This window comes from Alexandromys fortis, unplaced genomic scaffold (genome assembly GCF_014885135.2).
Source record: "Alexandromys fortis isolate MF-2015 unplaced genomic scaffold, M_Fortis_MF-2015_v1.1 scaffold_45, whole genome shotgun sequence".
Lineage (NCBI taxonomy): Eukaryota > Metazoa > Chordata > Mammalia > Rodentia > Cricetidae > Alexandromys > Alexandromys fortis.
In genome coordinates, this window is record NW_026067926.1 from 2,285,657 (window position 1) to 2,304,288 (window position 18,632).

Here is an 18,632-nt window from a genome sequence, read left to right on the forward strand (position 1 = left end):
TTTGTTCTTTCTCACCTGTTCAACGTCTGTCCCCAGGGCCAGGAGACTTAATGGCTGTCAGATGGCTATCCACAGGTGGGAGGGGATGCAAGCTGGCCTTCCCAAGGGTGTTCCCATGCCATATTGTGTCCCCCGCTCCCTTCACACTCACCTGACCAGCAATGTAGATAGGAAGGAAGATCCAGGCTAGCATCAGCACAGAAAACAAGCCCTGCTCAAAAGAACACAGTCGGAACATAGTCAGCTCTGCCCACATGATGGAGCCCTTCCCCTGTGTCTTGAGTTGGTCTAGCCTACACTCCGCCCCTGAATTAGTCACTTCCTTGCTGAGTGGTTCACTTTTCCTGGCCTTTATATCTATGAATGTTTAAAATGGCAAGAGGTTAACAGCATAGGGCAGAGCGCCCGAGGCTTCAACTTCTTGGAGGATGAGATGGGGTCATTTGAGCCAAGGAATTTGAGACCAGTCTGAGCAACATAGTGAGGCCCTCAAAACAAAACAAAACAAAAAACCCAAAACAGGGAGGGAGGGAGAGACAGAGAAGGAGGGAGGGAGGGAGGGAGGGAGGGTAGGAGGGAGGGAAAAGATGATTAAATAGGAGAGAAGAAAATGGAAATAAAAGACTTGGGGACATTTAATTCTGTCTCCTAAACACAACACTGTCCTCTTTGGTCAGTTCTGTATCACCCTTCCCCTGCAGTGATCAGTTTTGCACCTCCTTCTCTTCCCCTGCAGTGATGGGCTATACCAAAGGGGAGCTGAGGATTCTGGGAGAGTTACCACAGGTCTCAAGAGCCATCTTCCCCTCTTATGAATTAGACATCAGAGGGTCTCACTAGATTGCTTCAGGAGAATCGGCCCAGTGGTACTGAAGGAGCAATTGACCTATGCCAGCATCTCCTCTGCACCCTTCACAGTTAGGAGTTCAATCAATCCTCACACATGGATGCTACATGGCAGGGACCCATGGTTACTCCCTAATGTATCCAGGAAGTCCAGAAAAGTCAAGTAGCTTGACCAAGGTCGCAGTGCTTACAAGCATGACGGCTGAGGCCACCTAGTCCTAGCCTGGAGGCGACTCCTTACCAAGTGAGTATATGTGACAAAGGTGTCTGTAAAAACTGTAGAAGTGCTCATGATTGTGAATGAGAACCACCTGCAGGAGAAGCCACTCTGAGAGGCCTGATAGGACATCTCCGTGTCTCTAGGGCCATGAGGGGCATATCCCACTGAGCACTTTGTTCCCGTAATGGTCAACTGACCCTTAAAATATACAGCTATGCCTCCTGTCACCTGCCACCTGCCATTTTCTGCTTCTCCGGGGAAGCATCCTGAGCCCTCACCTCTTGATTTTTGGGGGTTGTGGCCCTATGGGTCCCCACCAAGCAGATACAGAGAAATCCAAATAAATTGTGTTGGCTAAGAGTACATTTAAAACCTCCTGTTTGCTGAACTAAAAATGCCATTTCACGTTTAAAGTGGCAAGCATTCCCACACCTCCTCAGGGTTCGACCGCAGAACAAAGGGGAGGTGTCTGTATCCCGGCAAAACTCACGTTAAGCTCATAGGCAGCAACAGAAATGCCCACAGCAGCACCGGACCCTGCTAGGCCAATGAAGTGTCCGCTTCCAACATTGCTGGCGAACAAGGATGCACCCACCTGTGGGGAGACAAATGGGAAAGGTCCGGAGCTGGACCTGGGAAATTGTCCCTATTCCTAGTTTGAACCATTCTTCAAAGAGACCAAGACAGGTGGGGAAATAGAGAATGTTGGACCATTCTATCCTACATGCCGTATTTGTGTAGGGCACAGCTTGAACAACTGTCTGTAGCATCCATGGTGGACAGGATTACAGCTAAATGCTTCATGATGCAAACCAGCTCTGCTTTCCAACTCAGCAACATGTGCACGCATGTGTGTGTGTATATGTATATGTATTTGACATACAGTGTCTGTAGAACCACTTGAAAAGGAATAGCTAATTGAACTGTTGTATCTGTTATCTGTGCCTTCAGCATTCACTCCACTTGGTCCCAGAAGTGGCCTCATATTTTCATTCAGAGTTTAGCAACTCAATTCACACTCCCCAGGGCAGAGATTGAGCATGACAGCAAGGCTTAAGTATAGTGATATTCTGTTTATGATCTAACAGATAAAGCTTGTGTAAATACATTTGAATTGGAGCAAGACTTTCTTTAGCTTTCACTCCAACCTGAAGACAACATGGAGCAAAACAATGGCAGGGCTTGGAGAGTCTTTGAGGGATGACTGGATTGGGAACACCATGTTGCCTCCAGCCAGGAAGTAACCCTTCACTATGTCCCTGTTGGTCTTCACCAGAGCCTTGTGCAAACACCCACCACAGAACTCCTCCCAGTCTGCCAAGTGAGGAACACAACCAGAGACCACTTACAGGCCACCACACCATGTTGCCTCCAGCCAGGAAGTAACCCTTCACTGTGTCCCTCTTGGTCTTCACTGTGGACTGCAAGGAAGAAGAGGGCTGGTGAGGAGAACGCCAGTGCTCAGGCATCCAAAGAGGCTGGGGACTGTGAATGAGGAGGCCATGGAGCGAGATTCATTTTATCTGACTGAAACTTCAATGTGAACGTCTTAAGGCAGACCTCAGACCTCATCTCTGGCCAGTGCAGCCCTGCCAGTCCCACGTCACTTGTTTTTGTTGTTGCTGCTCATGGTGTTTTGTTTGGTTGGTTTTTTTTGTTTGTTTGTTTTGGTTTGGTTTTGGGTTTGGTTTGTTGAGACAGGGTTTCTCTGGCTTTAGATTCTGTCATGGAAGTCGCTTTGAGGACCAAGCTGGCCTCAAACTCAGAGTTCCACCTGCCTCTGCCTCCCAAGTGCTGGGATTAAAGGTGTGTGCCAACAACACCAGGCTCACATGTTTGTGATAACCTACAGGATCCTCTAGACGTCTGAGCTGCAGATCAGTGGCAGCTCATAATGGATTTCATTGTTTTAGTGTTCTAGAAAATGTTTCTGTAAGGTCTTTCACAAGCACCAGCTCAGATACATTTAAAACAATTACATTTTAAATAAATTAATTAGGAACTGTAATGAAAAGTTACAGCTGTGAATTACATTTTTTATTTTAAATTTTGAGATGAGTTTGCAATGTAGCACTGGCTGACCTGGAATTCACTATGTAGAGCAGGCTGGCATAACTAGGAGATCTGCCTGCCTCTGCCTCCTGAGTGTGATGTGGGAGTGTCATATATCAACCTGTTGATTTCATTGGTTAAGTAATAAACAAACTGCTTGGCCTCATAGCTTAGAACATAGGTGGGTGGAGTAAACAGAACAGAATGCTGGGAGGAAGAGGAAGTGAGCTCAGAGGCCATGTCCCCCTCTCCCGGGCAGATGCCAAGAAGCAAGCCACCAGGTCAGACATGCTGAATCTTTCCCGGTAAGATCGGTGCTACACAGTTTATTAGAGATGGGTTGATCGGGATATCAGAATTAGCCAGTAAGGGCTAGAGCTAATGGGCCAAGCAGTGTTTAAAAGAATACAGTTTCCGTGTAATTATTTCGGTGCATAAGCTAGCAGGCAGCTGGGGTGCTGGGGACGCAGCCCTGCCGCTCCCACTACAACATGAGTGCTGCGATTAAAGGTGTGTGATATGCACAGCCAACAGCAGCTTCTTTTAATCCTCACCCACTCCTATGAGGTTGCTGTTTGGGGGCTGGTATCACAGTTGAAGAGACTGTGGCTCAAGTTCCAGTCTATCTGGGCTGCCAGTATTCAGAGGTAGGGATCTGTAAACACCAAAATGCCTCTCTCACAGGACTGGAGAGCTTGGAGTCAAGGGTCAAGGTACCAGCAGCTTCATCCTCTGGAGAGGGACTGTCCCTCTAAATGCAGCCTTCTCTGTGTCCTCCCTCATGCGTGGGAGAAGAGGGCACAGAAAGGACTGGCTGTACCCATCTCTTGTCTAAGGCCGCCACCCTCCTGACAACCACTCGCTGAAGTCTGCCTCTCACAGCCAATACACAATGTTAAATCTAACACGAGGGCCTTTTGTAGCTTAGACTTGGCCTCAAACTCCTGTGTAGCTGAAGGTGACCTTGAACTTCTGATCCTCGCGTTTTGCATCTCCAAGGGTCAGCACTATAGTTGTGCATCTGCCCAGTTTATGCTGCACTGGGGACCGAACCTAGGGCCTCACACATGCTAGGTACACAGTCTACCAACTGAGCTAGCCCATTAGTAATTAATTCTTTTCTATCTAAAAATTTGGGGGGGGGGGTCGAGGCAAAGTTTCTCTGTGTTGCTTTGGAGCCTGTCCTGGAACTAACTCTTGTAGACCAGGCTGTCCTCGAACTCAGAGATCTGCCTGCCTCTGCCTCCCGAGTGCTAGGATTAAAGGCATGTACCACCACCACCCGGCTCTATCTAAAATTTTTAATTACAGCTATTAATGTATTCATTTGTGTTTGCATGTGTGTATGTATGCACACATTATTATGTGTAAACATGTACTTGCCATGGCAGATGTGTGGAAATCGGAAGACAGTTTTGAGTTCTGGGGATCAAACTCAGGTTGCCAGATTTGGCAGCAATGCCTTTACCCATTGATCCATCTTGCCTGATCCTACAAGTGATTTCTTTTCTTCTCTTTTTTTTTCCTTTGGTTTGTCAGGACAGGGTTTCCCTGTGTAACAGCCTGGCTGTCCTGGAACTTACTTTATAGACCAAGCTGGCCTCGAACTCACAGAGATTGGCCTGCCTCTAGGATTGAAGGTATGTGCCACCCACACCCAGCCACCCCATAAGAATTTCTTAAGCATACTCCCTGGAAGTGTGTCCAGCCTCATTCACTGTAAGTGAATGTTAGCAATGTCCTGAGATATCCTTTCCCCGTGTCAGGCTGGCAAAAATGAAATCAATGCATTGTTACTAAGAGTGAGCAGGCTGGCATACATCACTGCTGAGTGTGCAGACTAATGCCAGCCCAAGGAAGGCATGCCGGTGGCAGGAGGATCACAAATTTGAAGCTAGACTGGGTTATGTAGCAAGACATTGGCTACAAAGTACATATAATTTGTTCTGATTTGCTTTTAAACCTGGAAGACTACATTAGTGAACAGTATGTCAAATGCTCACAAGTTAATAATAGTGGTCACCTATGACGGGAATGGTCACAGTGGTACTTTATGTGCTATTTATTAAACTACTATTAATTTTGAATCATGTGACTATAGTTATATTACAATAAAAATGAACATATATACATGTATATACAAATATACATATATATGTATATGTATATATATGAATATGAGAGCATAGGCTTCAAAGTAAAGGGAATGCAGATTCTAGCTTAAAGTCTCATAATTTAGTATTAGATTAAAGAATCTAAATTCTGGCCTGGTGGTGGTAGCTCAGGAGGCAGAGACAGGCAGCTCTTTGTGAGTTTGAGGCCAGCCTGGTCTACAAGAGCTAGTTCCAGGACAGGCTCCAAAGTTACAGAGAAACCCTGTCTCAAAACAAACAAACAAACAACAAAAAAACCTAAATTCTTTGGACCTAGGTTTCTTTTGTTTGTAAAATGATATAAGATCTTCCTAGAGGTGGGGCTGGAGAGATGGCTCAGAGGTTAAGAGCACTGACTGCTCTTCCAGAGGTCCTGAGTTCAATTCCCACCACCCACATGGTGGCTCACCACCATCTGTAATGAGATCTGGTGCCCTCTTCTGGCCTGCAGGCATACATACAGGCAGAACACTGTATATATAATAAATAATTAATTTTTTTTTAAATAAAACTCTTCCTTGAGGGTCTGGAGAGACAACTAAGTGGTTAAGAGTGCATATGGTTTTCTCAGAGGACCAGGGTTTGGTTCCCAGAACACACATCAGCTGACCCACAACCCTCAGGGGACCCCACATTCTCTTCTGGCCTCTTCTGACTTCTCTGGGTACAATCATACATGCACATATACATAGAGTAAGAAAAATGTTGGTTTTCTAAAAAGAGACCTTCCTTGCAAGTCACATGAAATAACAAGTGAACATGCATTGACTTATTGACCATCACAGTCAATACACAGTGCATTTAAGAAAAAAGAATTCCAGAACCTCGCATATTCTAACCAAGTGCTCCACCCCTGACATGTACCCCAAGCACTCCGCATATTTGGGGGGATTTTTTTTCTGTGTATCCCTGACTGGTCTGAAACTTGTTATAGAGGTCAGGCTGGCCTTGAACTCACAGAGATCACTTGCCTCCACATACATCAAGTTCTAATTGCTGTAGTTCATTTCTTCCTCTCCCTGTATCTTGTTTTCCCAAAGGATAGGATTTATTTTGGAGTTGGACCAGATATTCCCTCCTCGCCCCATCTCTCACCTCATCTCCTGGCTTACCCATAATCCAACAGCCAGGACAAAGAGGAAGTACAGAACCAGGACAGCAATGTCCCCGGGCTCCAGACTCTTCTGGGGGAAAGCCTCCAGGGCATCAGACTGTGGAGGCTGAGGGCTGAGGGTGCCACTCTCCATGGTGCTGAACGAACGTCCCAGTCCTGGGGAGAGCAAAGCAGTTAGATTCCTGATCCCAGAGCCCCTTCCCTCACTCCATCTGTGGCTTCCCCATGGAGCAGCAGCAGCAACTACAAAGACCTGCCTGGATGGAGGTTGTGGTGGAGCCAGCTTCAGAAAGTCAGGTCCAAGCCAGGCGATGGTGGCGCACGCCTTTAATCCCAGCACTCGGGAGGCAGAGGCAGGCGGATCTCTGTGAGTTCGAGACCAGCCTGGTCTACAAGAGCTAGTTCCAGGACAGGCTCCAAAGCCACAGAGAAACCCTGTCTCGAAAAACCAAAAAAAAAAAAAAAAAGAAAAAAGAAAAAAAAGAAAGTCAGGTCCATCCCCCCCCCCTCCTCCTGCCACGACCATCCACCCACCCTTCCACCCACCTAGAAAACACAAAGAAGGTGCTCACATTGCTACAGTTGATTTCTTTGTTTGGTTTTGCTAACAATTCAACTTCTTGCTCAGCAAAATATAAAGAACAAACAATTCAAAGAGTACAGACAACACTGGGCAGGTTAGTAATCCCAGAACTCTAGAGACTGAGCCAAAAGGATTACTGGGTGTGAGGCTAACCTGGGCTAAATAGCACGATGCTGTTAAAAAGAGAATAAGATACATAAAATCCCAGCATGCTTTTTGTCCCAGTCTGGTTTCTGTTGCTGTGGCAAACACCATGACCAAAAGCAACTTGGAAAAGAGTTTATCTTGTCTTTCATGCTACAGTCCATGACTGAGGAAAGAAAAGTCAGATGCTCAGTGCAGGAACAGAAGTAGAGACCATGGAGGAACACTGCTCACTGGCTTGCTCCTTCCCAGGCTCATGCTGCGCTACCTTTGTTATACAGTCCAGGCCTACCTCCCAGGGATGGCACTGCCCACAGCGACTGGGCTTTCCCATGTCAGTTAGCAAACAAGAAAATGTCTTGTATGACCATGGGCTAATCCAATAGAGATAATTCCTCAGTTGAGCTTCTCTTTTCCCAGGTATCTTAGTTTGCTTTCTCAGCTGTAATAAACACCTCGACCAAATGCAACTTGGTAAGTAAAGGGTTTATTTGGCTTACGCTTCCATGTCACAGCCCATCACCAAGGGAGGTCAGGACAGGAGCTCATGCAAGGACCTGGAGGCAGGAGTTGTTGTAGAGGCCATAAGCGGTGCTGCTTCCTGGCTTGCTCAGACTTCTTTCTTAGATCACCCAGGACTGGTTACCTAGGGGTGGCATTGTCCATAGTGGTCTGGACCCTTCCACATCAACCATTAGTCAGGAAAATGTCCTACTGACTTGCCCCAGGGCCAATCTGATGAAGACAATGCCTCAGCTGAAAGTCCCTCTTCCTACATATGTCTAAATTTGTGTTGAAAAAAAAACAAAAAAGAAGAAAAAAACAGTCTGCACACTCTTCTACTTGGTAAGCATGTAGTTTACAGTGAGTAAAATGGGAATAGTTGGCCAGACACAGCAGTCTTGTTCTAACTGCATCTGCCCATTAATTGCAAGCATTTGGGGGTGGGGGTTGTAGATCAAGCTGGCCTCGAACTCACAAAGATCCACCTTGTCTCTGCCTCCCAAGTGCTGGAATTAAAGGTGTGTGCCACCACCGCTCGGCCTAATTGCATACATTTGATATACACCCATTACATCACCTGCGGCCTGCTTGGACTCCCTCTAAGTGTTTTCTACCCTGCAAAGCGATCACTTTTGTTATCATCCTCATTTTGTAGAAGGAGTTAGAAGTGTTAACTAGCTTGCCCAGGTAACACACAGCTCAAGTGAAAGGATTCAGATTTGAACCTGAATAACCTTGCTCCAGAATCCATGCTTTCAACTACGATTAGAAACCATTTCACTGGAGATTCCTCTTCTGTGGACATTTTAAGAGAGTCCTTTGATAGCCAGAATAAAGGTATGTACACTTAATCTCCAGAACCTGTGACTGTGTGGTGTTCACAGAGAGAAATAAGACCGCTACCCAGCTGACCTTAAAATAGGCAAGTACCTTGGAGCATCTAATACAATCACAAATGACACCGAATCAGAGGGGCCAGAGAGGTGACAGCCTTAGAAGTGTGCAGTTTGGCATTGCTGGCTTTGGACACAGGATGAAGGGGCCCTGAACCAAAGAATGCAGGTGGCTTCTAGAAGCTGACAAAGCAAATGAGCAGACTGGCCCAAGGCCTCCAGAAAGAACTCAGCTCTGCTGAGGCCTGTGTGTGTGTGTGGTAGAGAGTGTGCAAGTCATATGTGTGTGCCTGTGTGTGGTAGAAGGTGTGCAGGCTGTGGATGGGCCTGTGTGTGTGTCGCTGCACAGACCTGGGGGTGGGGGGGAAGCAGAGGTCAGCATTAGGTGTCTTCATTTTGGGGCTTTCCACCTTATTTTTTGAGATAAGGTCTCTTATTGAACCTGGAGCTGACCCAGTGCCTAGACTGGCTACCCAGAAAGCCCCAGGGATCTGCCTGTCTCTGACCTTCTCAGAGCTTACAGATATTACACAGATTATATGCATTACAGGTGTGCAGCACACAGCTTTATACAGGGGTACTGGGGATCTGAACTCAGGTCCTCATGCTTGTACATCAAGTACTTTGCCCATTGAGCTGTCTCCCCAGTCATTTGCTGACAACTAGATTTGAGCCCAGTAAGGCCCATCTAGTACTTTGAACTCAAGATAATAAGAGTGGATTGTTTTTAGCCACCGAGTCTGGAATAACAGGCTGCAGCAACCATGAGAAACCAGCAAAATCCCTTAGGTGGTTCTGCCTGGGGCATGGGCATAATTATGCCATTCCCTATAAGCTGTGGGGTAAGGAGTGGCCAGCCCCGACAGTCCCTGGTGTGCAGTCCTGTACTGGAACTAATCCCCAGAGACAGTGACAGTCTGTGACAAATGGAGAGACTCAGACAAACCAGACCTTTAAAGAATCCAAGTTCTTGCCCAAGCAGTGGTGGCACTCACCTTTAATCCCAGCACTCAGGAAGCAGAGGCAGGCAGATCTCTGTGAATTCAAGGCTAACCTGGTCTACAGAGTGAGTTCCAGGATAGCCAGAGCTACATACAGAGAAACCCTGTCTCAAAGAAACAAACAAACAAGTAAAATGTTAAGAATTTAATCTCTGGAGTGGGGTTGGTCACTGGTAAAGCGCTTTCCATATGAGTGTGAGGGCCTGAGTTTGATCCTCAGTATTGCAGTGAAACACACAGCAAAAAAAAAACTGGGCTTAGTGATCCGATCTTGTCATCTAAGCTCTTGGGAGGCAGAGACAGGAAATTCTCCGGGGCTCGCAGGCCAGTCAGGCTAGCCTAATTGTGAGACACAGGTCCCAGTGAGACGCCATCTCAAAAAAGCAAGGTGTGTGATCCTCGAAGAGAGACTTCTGGAGTTGATTCAACGTGACTTCTAGCATCCACTTGCATGTCACACAAGTGCACACATACTTGCATACATGACCTTGTATATGCGCCAAAGGGAGGAGGGAGGGAGGAGGGAAGAAGGAGGGAAGGGAAAGAGGGAGGGAGGGAAAGAGAGAAAGAAAGAAAGAAAGAAAGAAAGAAAGAAAGAAAGAAAGAAAGAAAGAAAGGAAGGAAGGAAGGAAGAAAGAGAAAGAAAGAAAGAAAGAAAGAAAGAAAGAAAGAAAGAAAGAAAGGAAGGAAGGAAGGAAGAAAGAGAAAGAAAGAAAGAAAGAAAGAAAGAAAGAAAGAAAGAAAGAAAGAAAGAAAGAAAGAAAGAAAACAAATTTACAACTGAGCTATCACTATCACTTTGGTAACCAGGCTTCTAATTTAAGAAAAAATCTTAGGAAAAATATTTTAGAGGATATTATGAATAATAAAAACAAATATGTGGCTGAGTATGATGGCCCACACCTTTAATCCCAACAGTTGGGAGACAGAAGCAGAAGGATATCTGTGAGTTCGAGGCTAGCCTGGTCTATGTAGTGAATTCCAGTACATCCAGGACTATGAAGAGTGACTTTATCGCTGAAAAAACAAAGAAATAAACAAAAAACCCAAAATTAGGCTGGGTGGTGGTGGTGCAGGGCTTTAATCCCAGCACTAGGGAGGTAGAAGCAGGCAGATCTTTGTGAGTTCAAGGCCAGCCTGGTCTACAAGAATTAGTTCCAGGACAGGCTCCAAAACTATAGAGAAACCTTGTCTCAAACAAACAAACAAACAAACCAAAACAAGTACACACGTACACACGTATCTCTCATAAATTGGAGAAGGTTCTAGATATTGTAAGCATGTCTTTTGCCCACATGACTGTCTGGGATGTCTGGAAACCTTAGCTATGAAGTAGTTCTAGCCATTGCAACATGTGTTGCAACTGGTTTCCACATACTCCGTGCCTAGTGGTATAAACTGTCACAATCAAAATGCTCTCACATCCTGAAAGACCAATATCTCCAGTGCACACCTTTGCTCCAGGCTAAAGAATGTCATCAAAGAATTTTAATAAAGAAGTGGGGGGCCTGGAAAAGTGGCTCGGCGGCGGAGCACTTGCCCAGTGTGCACGAGGCCGTAGGTTCCATTCCCAGCCCTGCAGTATAATGCTGACGGTAATAACAAGGCGATAATGTGAGCAGCTGAGGGCGAAGAGATACATCGTCCAGGCAGAGCCATGGGCTCTTCACGCTCACTTTCCTGTCTACTCTGGCTGCTACTTGAGCCTATCTCTTCACCCTCAGCTGCTGCTATAACAAAACACCTTAGCCTGAATATATTTTTAAAGGTTGATTTTATGTGTACATATTTGTGCCTGAGCGTATGTATGTGAGCCATTTGCATGCTGCTGTCTGCAGGGCCAGAAGAAGGTGCTGGGGCTGCTGGAACTGGAATTACAGGTGGTGGGGAGCTGCCTGATAAGAGTGGGGGGAACCGAACCCAGGTGCTTTGCTGGAGCAGCAAGGGCTCTGAACGACTGGGTCATCTCTCCAGCCCCCAGAAAAAGTTCTCAATGGCGTGACTCCATTGACCGCAGCTCTAGAGGCCTCGGAGCCCATGATCAAGCTGATGACTGATTTGCTGTCTGGCGAAGGCTGATCTTTAAATGGTGCCTTTTCTACCTCCTCCCAGGGTGGAAAGAGCAAGCAGCCTCCACAGCAAGATTCTCTTATAAGGAAACCAATCCCATTTGGGAGGGTTTTGCTATATGACCTAAGCACCTCTCAACGGCCCATCCCTTATCACTATAGATAGCAATGGGGCTTGGGTTGTGACCTATGAACTCTTAAGGAGACACACACACTCTAACCACAGTGCAGGGAGAGGAGTAGAGAAATTATTGGGAATTTGCTGATAAGACTTGGTGATGGGGTAAAAGAGGGACAGGGAAACTGGGTCCTGCTTCTGCTAGGAGCTGCAGAGAGCCCAGGTCACCTGAACAGGATACACCTGGTCTTTAGAGCTGACTTTCTCTTTCTCAGTGCTATTGACTTTTTGGGTGGTTTGCTTGTTTTGCTTTGACTTTTAGAATGGGTCTAAGCACCTTAGCAGGGTGTTCTTAGTCCTTAGAGCTGGCTTTCTCTTTTTTAGCGCTATTGACTTTTTGAGTGGTTTATTTCTTTTGCTTTTGCTTCTAGAATGGATCCTGCTATATAGTGCAGCCTGAATCACTATGTAGCCCAGGCTGGCTCTGAACCTGCTGTGAGTCTGCATCAGCATGGCCCAGCCTGCTATTGACATGTTAGACTGCTGGTTTATTTATGTGTTGTGTGTACCTGTATTACATCCGTGTGTACGTGTGTCTACTCATGTGTGGAGTTCCAGGCCTTTGTAGGAATGTCTGGTTTGTCATGAGGGTGCTGGGAACTGAACACGGATCTTCTGGAAGAGTAGTACATACTTATACTTGCTGAGTCATCTCTCTAGTTCCCAAATTCCATTTTCTTTATATCATCCAGATTCACCCTCAGATTGTGTCCGTGTCCTCCCCCACCCACCCGCTCTGCCTGCCCACATCCTTTTTGAGACTGGAACCCCTAATCACTCCCTCCAAAGTAGGTCTCTGGCAAGAATCCATACAGGAGATGGTTCGACCAGCCTTGACAATCTCTCCCTAGGTAGAACCGTGCTCCGTGCTTTTAGTTCTGATGCAGTGATGGTCCCAGCTTTCCAGACCTGGGCCCAGAGGCCCTCTCAAAGGAAGAGAAGACAAGAGCGAGTGCTGATATAAGCTCTTATGGCGAAAGAAGGGGAGGAAGGAAGGCCCCTGGAAAGATGGGCATTGTGCCTAATGTCCTAACACATAAGGAAGGAGAAGGCGAATGCCCATCCAGCTCTGCCCTCACCTGAGACCCAGCCAGGTATGATCCTTGGCCCCTGAGGAATGGGATGATGATATCCGAGCCATGGTATTGTGTGAACCAGAGACAGGATTTAGAGTGGGGGTGGGGTTTTATAGGTTCCAGCGTGGAGAGACTCTGGAGGCTTGGAGAGGAGCTCCACGGACTTTGGGTGCAATCTCAAGGGTCAAAACCCCACTGGGTAGAAAATGTTCTCTCTGACTCTAAAGGTGAGGAAGCTGTGGGTCCTAAGGGACAAAGCATCCTGTCTGAAGTCACACAGCTCGTGAGTGGACCTGGAGCCCAGCTCAGCTGATCGACTGCTCCAAAAACAGAGGATCCTGGGTAAGCATAGGATGTAGCTACAGGTTGGGATAGGGGTAGATGGATCTAGAAAATAGGTCTGGAAAAGGAGGGAAGCTAGAAGGAGGAGAGACAGCAGCCTTCTGCTCTGAGCCCTCAGGGCCATCCCTGTCCCCCAGCCCCACCCCCAGGCCCCTTCCTGCGGCTTTGCTTGCCAGGCACTGAGGGGCCCTGCAGATAAACAAGTCTTTCATCACTGCAGGGGAGGCTGGCACAGCTTCTAAGTGATTCAGAAGTGGAGCTAGGAGACTGCATCTTCATGGTGCGGACAGGAGATGGACCAGATGCTAGGAACCCTGCAGTGCTGCCGCAGGCCTGCCTGCAGCTTCCTTGACATTCAGCACACAGCTGTGTGACCTCACTGTGACTAGTGTAGGTGCAGAGTGTGACACACACTCCCTCATTTCACCCTCCTCGTCACACCTTTCAGCTCACAGAAACAAGACATCAAGAGGCCAAAGTGAGCCGGGTCAAACCCTGCACGTGCCACAGTCAAGGCCATAGTGCTACCGGAATATCACGGAATATCACGTCAGGTAGAAGGTCATTGTGTTTCCAGGCAACTGTCTGTCTTGCTCCCCGCCCCACACCTTTCTCTCCTGTCCCTCCTTTTCTTCCTTTATCTCTGCTCTTTTTCCACAAACACTCATTAGGTACCACTACATCTTCTTTGTGCTAAGAACTGGTACTCAGTAAAGTATTTGTCAAGCCCCAGCTATGTTATGCCATGTTATACGCTGGACATGCAGTAAGATAGTGAAAGTGTTTTATTTACTTACTTTACGTGTGTGTGCCTGTCTGTGTGCATGTATGTGCCTATGTGTACCGTGTAAGTGCATGAGGTCAGGAGGGAGCGCTAGATCCTCTGGCACCAGGATTATAGGATGTTATGAGCCACTGTGTGGTAACTAGGAACAGAACCCAAGTCATCTGGAAGAGCAGCAAGGGCTCTTAATCACTGAGCCATCTCTCTAGCCTTTCAGTAAGACATTTATTTGGTGGGTACCAGCTGTGTGCCAGGCCCTGTGTTAGGCCCTGGAAGTTCAATGGAACATCATTAGATTCTATCTCTGTACTAGGCTCTACATGGTGAGCTCTATCAGACTTCGGGGGCTCAGCAGAGCAAGTATTTATCAGGCACTAGCTGTGTGCCAAGTTCTCGACACCTAGGGAGGCAACCTTCCTCCCATCCCCATGATGTCATGGCTATGCTGTGGCTACCCAGAACTGCTCAGTACAATGGCCTCCGCTCAGCACCTTCTGCGCAGAGCACCATGGTTGCTGATCCCAGCCTGCCTTAGAGGGCCAAGTGACGGTGGGCCCGAGGTTCTCTTCTCAGAGCCCCTGCCAGCTCCCTTCCTGAGGGGTGGGGTGAGGGCAGAGTCCTGACAAAGGCGTTCTTTGCAAACAGAACAGGCTGCCCTTGAGGTTGCCTAGTGGCCAGAGCACAAAAGGAAGCTCAGTTAAACAGGGACGGCTCCCACCCTTCCCTTCTGGCCTTTTCCACAGTGATTGTGCTATGGGAGCTGTGAAAATTTTCCACACCACAGTGCAAGGGCCAATAGAACCAGAGCAGGCCAGCAGGCTAACGGGTCAGGGCCACAGGTAGCCATCTGTGTTTGCTCCTTTTTGTTCTGTCTCAGCCTGGCCCCTCTGTGTGCCTGCTGAGGAGGGTCACATTTTTCTTTTAAATTTATAACTTATGTGTGTTTCAAACTTTTCACAACGGGTGGACAAGAAGTGTTACCCATGACCTAGTGTTCGCAGCCCCCCTTGTATGTTAGAGACACTCCTGACGTGAAGTGTCAAGCTTGATACTTCTGCCAAGGCACTGGCAAGTTTCCCAGAAAGAAGGGGGAAAAAAAAAAAAAGACAAAAGGGGAGGCAGGAAGTGGTTCCCTTGCACCACGGAAAAAAATGACAGCGACCATCTAGTTACAGATCTTAACTCCTGGCCAAGACTCCCTGGGAAATAGATGTGTCATTGTCAACCAGCTGCGCAGACTTCAGGACCTCAGCGCCCTGGCTCTGATCTCACCTCTGCTTCCTCTAGCTGTGACATCGAGCAATAAGCTCCCCCCAAGGCTGTTTCCCCAACTATAAAATGGGAAAACCACAGTAAACAAACAAGCTGTGCCACATGGCTTAGAAGAGGATGTGTGATGTGTTCACAGCCTTCAAATGCCGGCAGTGAGGAAGAAGGAAGAACGCGGACTTAGCCGTCAGGGAGACCTGGCCGCTTACGAGTGAATCTCACTTGTAACCCAGCTTTACGAGGTCAGGCCTCTGATTAACACCACCCCACGTCCTTGCTCCCACTGCACAGGTAAAGCCAAGGCCTGACCTGAGGTCATGCCCCTGGTAAATGACTGAACGAGGCCCCAGCCTGGGTTTAACTCCTCGACTTCTACCCACCATCAGATAGGAACCCCTGACAGGAGAATCCCGGATGTGACACCAAGCCTTGATCTGGAGCCACTCATATCCTCCTTCCTGCTCCTCAGCAGTCACGGCTGTGGAGGAACCTATAACTTCAAAACCCCAAGCTGGCCTTTTGACTGGCCTGGTCTAGGGAGCTGGTGGTAGACCAGCCTAGCTACAGGGGAGGCGCCAAGAAGAATGAGGTGGCCTAGGGCTACCACAAGAAGGGGCTCACTGGCCTCTGTGGCTTCTGGCCTCTTGATTCTTGGCATAGGACTGTAGACTTTAGAAAGGGCTGAAGGTAGACTCTGAGACTTTGGGTTGGCTCATCCCAGCCCATTAGGAAAATCCACAGCTCTGCTGGTGAAGGGAGAATTTCTAAGCATGGCAGAGCAAGGCATTGTGCCCCAGTGGACCACAGAGGGCGACAGATGGGCGTGCAGGGGAACTAGCTGAATCTTCTCCATTCACCTATCCCATTCAGTCACGGCTCTGCCCTGAAATAGCAGAGTAGAAGTCACAGGACATGGTCATTCAAATGCCAACGTGGCATCTCACAGAGATGCCTACAGATATTCAAAGTTAGCGTGCACTGGCCAGAGACCAAACTCTTCATCAGGAACGCAGGTGCCTCTGCCGCTCTGGCCATGCCACTAGCCACTCACACCTGAAGAGCCTAAAGCATCCTTAAGTCACATCCATCCGTGGATCCAATCATCCACCAGTTTATTAATCCCTCTTTCATGTGTTTACCCACTCGAGAATCCATCTGTCCATCCATCCATCCATCCATCCATCCACCCACCCGCCCATTCATCCATCTGTCCACCTATCCACACATCCATGCATCCATCAGTACGCCCCACCATTCATTCAACAAGTGACATATGAGCACTTGGTGTGCCAAGCACTGTGTCCAAGAACCATAAATATCATAGCATACCGACATCCATCAAATAATTTATCATGTCCTTCTCAACTTCCTGAATCTAGTCAACTCTAGCTCTATTCTCGTTTACTTCCAAAACAAACCTCGAATCTGCTCCTTTCACTTAAATCACCATCATCCCAGCCACCTTCACTCTGGTCCAGCCCGGAGCAAGGAGTTCCGCTCTTCCTACCCACTGCTTTTCACCCACTTAGATTCCTTTTCACCTCTCCCTTCTATGGAAGCCAAGGAGGTATTTGAACATAAATCAGATCACTTGCTGGCTTCTGTCTAGTCTGTGAAAGTTATCTATGACCTCAGGGTCCTTGGCTACCCATTCACTCTGATACACTTTCCCCCTACCCCCTCGCTATTTAGATGCCAACTGCCTTCTCCTGGCCTCTGTCAGGTCCCCAAGTTATTTCCTTTCACACCAAATGTGGTTTAATGAAGCGTGGCCCATGATCTGTAGAACTCTCCTGTACCTCCTTGTCTCACGGCACCGTAAACACCAGGAAGGCAGGGATGATTCGTCTGTCTCATCTTGTGCCCCCAAAGCAGACACTCCATATACTCCGGTCTTGCAAACAAATATCCCAACAAGGGCAGCATTTCTCCAAGTCAGAGGTCCAGAACCACCTATCAGCCATTTCCCAGAGTTGACCAGCTCATAGTCACGGGGGCTGGTTCTCAGCTTTGCCACCCTAAGCTCTGTTCCTGGAGTGTATTTAATGGCCTTCGGGTTTGTCTGTGTACCCACCCTCCCTGGCAGCTGTGCAGTTGGAAGAGATCCCAGAAGTGCAGGTGGGCATGCAGGTGGGCCATGACTTCATCTTTGCTCATTATCAGCAGTAACACATCCTTCCAGCCCAGCTTCCTGTGACCCCCCGCAGCTCTACCCTTCCTTAGCTCTCTGGAACCTACTCTGCCACACCTGGGGGCTGGGCCAGGCTGACTTCCAAATCCTCAGCTGACAGATAAGGCACCCAAGGCTCCCATTCCTCACTGTCCCTGAACTTGGTGACGTGGAAGAACTGAGGGCCCCTGGCCTTTGCTACTGATACCCCCAAACCACCTTCTGCAGGCCAAAAGCAAACGAACCTTCTCTGACTCCCATGAAGTTCACAGGTGGGACCCCTGTCAGAGTGGCTGCCCAGTCCTTGGACCCGAAGGGCTTCCCAGTTTGGAGAGTGAGCGTCTTGGGGAGGAGGGATCTTACCTTCTTCTGCACGCAGACTCTGCCGCCCTAGGCTCTTAGGGACTTCAGAGGCAGAAGGCAGTGACTAGGAGAAGGGAGACCCCTGGGATCTCCTGTCCTTTGCAGCAGAGAGTGGCAGGGACAGCAGAGGTCCTGCCTCCTTGCCTGTTGCTGAGAAAGGTTCCACACAGGTCAAACTCCAAACTCCAGCCTCGGCAGCGGCAGCAGTTTTAAAGGAAGCCTGGATGATCTCCTCAGAACCCTTGAACTCTGAGCAGGCCCCTGCAAGGGAAGGGGCCTGCTCTGCTCTCACTGGGCCTTGGCCAGTGCCCTCACCTGGCAGGGGGCCCATGGCTTGGAGAGGCAGGGGAGACTGGAGCCTGGGCACTGGGCTGCCTGTCTCCCCCACTCTCCCGCCTCCCCTCCACTCTGGGAGTAGGCAGCCTTAGGACAGCTGGAGGAGGAGGGGGAGGAGGGGGTGCAGGAGACAAAAGGGACATGCCCAGAAGGACTTTTCCAGCCCCAACCGCTGACAGCAGCAGTCAGTGCGGCCGTAACTGCTTTTTCATCTCTTCAGACCGAAGCAGGGCAGGCACCCGGCATCTAGACAGTGCTGAGCACTGAGCCACGGGCAAAGCACACATAGCAGGCAGTACTCCAGGGTAGTCAGGAGAAGAGCTGCAAGGCTTCCAGCTGCTCGGGGCTGCAAAGACTTTCATTTCTAGCATTTGCAGATTGCTATGCTTAACCTTTACCATCAGTGTACCTGGATTAAAAACCGCCTAGGTGAGACCTGTCCGTATGTCTGCCTGGATGTTTCCAGAGAGGTATATAACCCGGGAAACCTACCCTGAATGTGGGCAGCATCGTCCTATGGGATGAGTTAAAAAGA

At 48.4% G+C, this 18,632-nt stretch overlaps 1 protein-coding gene across 1 annotated transcript in view; it reads right to left on the reverse strand.

The window, feature by feature from the left end:
* Nucleotides 1–18,006, reverse strand: part of Slc5a11 (solute carrier family 5 member 11) — a 53,927-nt gene extending 35,921 nt beyond the window's left edge. Inside the window, exons 1-5 of the mRNA XM_050143374.1 lie at nt 17,762–18,006; nt 6,384–6,541; nt 2,416–2,487; nt 1,557–1,661; nt 152–211 (exon numbers count right to left, since the gene is read on the reverse strand). Of these exons, the coding sequence (XP_049999331.1) occupies nt 152–211; nt 1,557–1,661; nt 2,416–2,487; nt 6,384–6,518 (372 nt within the window). The 5' untranslated portion in view covers nt 6,519–6,541; nt 17,762–18,006. The remainder of the gene's footprint in view (nt 1–151; nt 212–1,556; nt 1,662–2,415; nt 2,488–6,383; nt 6,542–17,761) is intronic.
* Nucleotides 18,007–18,632: the final 626 nt, after the last annotated feature.